Genomic DNA, 2028 nt, shown 5'->3' with positions numbered 1-2028 from the left:
GAGAGGATATATGTATGCATACAGGTGATTCACTTCATTGTATAGCAGAAGCAAACACAACATTGTAAAGCAATTATAGTCCAATAAAAAAAAAGCCTTTGTGTATAATAGGTACTAATGGTAAAAGGTTATCTATGCTCTCAAAGATTTTGAAAACTGGTTGCAGCATGATGGAACACAACGTACTTACCAAATACGTATTGTCCTGTTCAGTTCAGTAAATGTTAATTATGTGTCTATATTCACTACTAGAATAAGAAGCCTGAAATAAACAAGCCTGTTGTTTTGTTTTGTAATCTTTGTATCCACTTCTACAAGGGAACTCCACCTACTCGCTCAGTTTAGGCTTTACGCAGAGCTCCGAAGTAACTGACTCCGCCCTTGGCTAGACCCTCACACCACCAGGAGGCATTCAACTTCCTATGAAGATAGGGTGACTCTTAGGTGAAAAGATCAAAGTCAGGTCAAAGGCCACATCCTGTGACGCACTGCTTTCTGAGGTAAGACGGCTTTACGCAGAGCTCCGAAGTAACTGACTCCGCCCTTGGCTAGACCCTCACACCACCAGGAGGCATTCCACTTCCTATGAAGATAGGGTGACTCTTAGGTGAAAAGATCAAAGTCAGGTCAAAGGCCACATCCTGTGACGCACTGCTTTCTGAGGTAAGAAGCGTCAGAGGGAGTCTTGCTTAGAATGGCTGTGAATATTAACGACCCCGCCTGTGGCTTCCACCAGAAGGAAGTTGTAGATTTTCTAAATGATCAGATAATTAAAAATGGAATCAGTCCCTGTTTCTATGTGATACACATGTCCAAGTCCTGGGGGGATTTGGAGATGAAGCTGAGGGACATTTTGAATAACCCAGGGGTATCGGGAAGCATTAAGGAGGCTTGTGCCTGGACTATCCTGGCCCTCGCCGTGCGGTTTGCTGAGAGGCAGAAGCGGGAGGATGCAGAGAAGATTAAAGAGCTCCAGGATCAGCTAGAGGAGCAGAAGCTCCTCACGGGTGCCTTGTTGGGAACAGTGAGTAGACTTAGAGAGAAGCAAGAGAAGGAAAAGGAGAAAGCCAGGTCCCCTCGGCAACGAAGCCTTGAAGTGCTTCGTGGAGTACTGGAAGAGCGAAATTTACTCAGGAGAGAGCATAGAGTAGGCACTCAGGCTCGCAAGCAGGCTAGAACTGAGGGAGAGAACCAAAAAGGGACTTCAAGGACACTGAGCCGCCCTCACAGCCCATCCAGTCAGTCTAAGAGCGGGGAGTCGAGGAGAGGGTCAGGCCGGAAGTTCAGTGCTGCTCCTGGCACCTCCGCCAGAGAGGGAGAGGCGAAGGACAAAGAGGTTTCTCAGCCCTGGAACGACAAGGAGGTAACTATTCTTTCTCGCTCTCAGGTCTCAGGTGCCAGGGCCAAGGCTGGCAAGTTGCCAGCCGTCGATCTCTCTCAGTCCTCTTGTTCATCCCCAGCTACACTTTCTCCCCCAGGAGCAGCAGCTGAAGCATGTTCTGTGAAAGACTCCGAAAGAAAGTATAGGGGGAAACATCACCCTACTAGGAACTTCCTGCCGGAAAGGTTTGAGCCATACCCTGGCTCACCTTACTCGGCGAGATTCAGCATCAGGCGCAGAACAGGAGACTGGGACTGTGCCCAGTGTCATTTGATGAATTTCTCATGGCGAAATATATGCTTTAAATGTAAAAACTCCCGGCACACAAAGTAAGGTAGAGGCTCTGTCCCAATTAGGGCCCTCACTGAATTCTAACAAATTCATTTCCTGATGTCCTCATTTCTTATTGTGAAAGGCACTAAGAAAAAGCAAAATTTCCTTGTGAACTTTTCACAGTGATATAACTATAGTCATTACCTTCATGAAAATTCTTTTTTTAAATTGAACGAAACATTCTTAAAATGCTATAGTGTTTTGCAATTACCAAAAGCTTCACCCACATAATTTCATATAATCCCATAATATCCTTTTTTCCCCCCTACCCCTATCTTGCCCCTCCCCCCTTCCCTCTCCCCACTGGTAACCAC

General features: G+C 46.4%; 1 protein-coding gene across 1 annotated transcript; it reads left to right on the top strand.

Annotated features, from left to right (window-relative positions):
- The first annotated feature begins 694 nt into the window (after window positions 1-694).
- On the top strand, window positions 695-1714 carry LOC139033278 (testis-expressed protein 13A-like). The gene has a single exon (XM_070462184.1). The coding sequence runs from the start codon at window positions 695-697 to the stop codon at window positions 1712-1714; it is 1020 nt and encodes a 339-aa protein (XP_070318285.1).
- The last annotated feature ends 314 nt before the right edge of the window (window positions 1715-2028 follow it).

The sequence above is a fragment of the Odocoileus virginianus genome, unplaced genomic scaffold (assembly GCF_023699985.2).
Source record: "Odocoileus virginianus isolate 20LAN1187 ecotype Illinois unplaced genomic scaffold, Ovbor_1.2 Unplaced_Scaffold_1, whole genome shotgun sequence".
Taxonomy (NCBI): domain Eukaryota; kingdom Metazoa; phylum Chordata; class Mammalia; order Artiodactyla; family Cervidae; genus Odocoileus; species Odocoileus virginianus.
Note: the sequence above shows the minus strand (reverse complement) of the source record. Positions and strands in the feature narration are given on the sequence as shown.

Coding starts and splice junctions, on each gene's coding strand:
- LOC139033278 (XM_070462184.1), top strand. CDS start 695: ATGGCTGTGAATATTAACGACCCCGCCTGTGGCTTCCACCAGAAGGAA.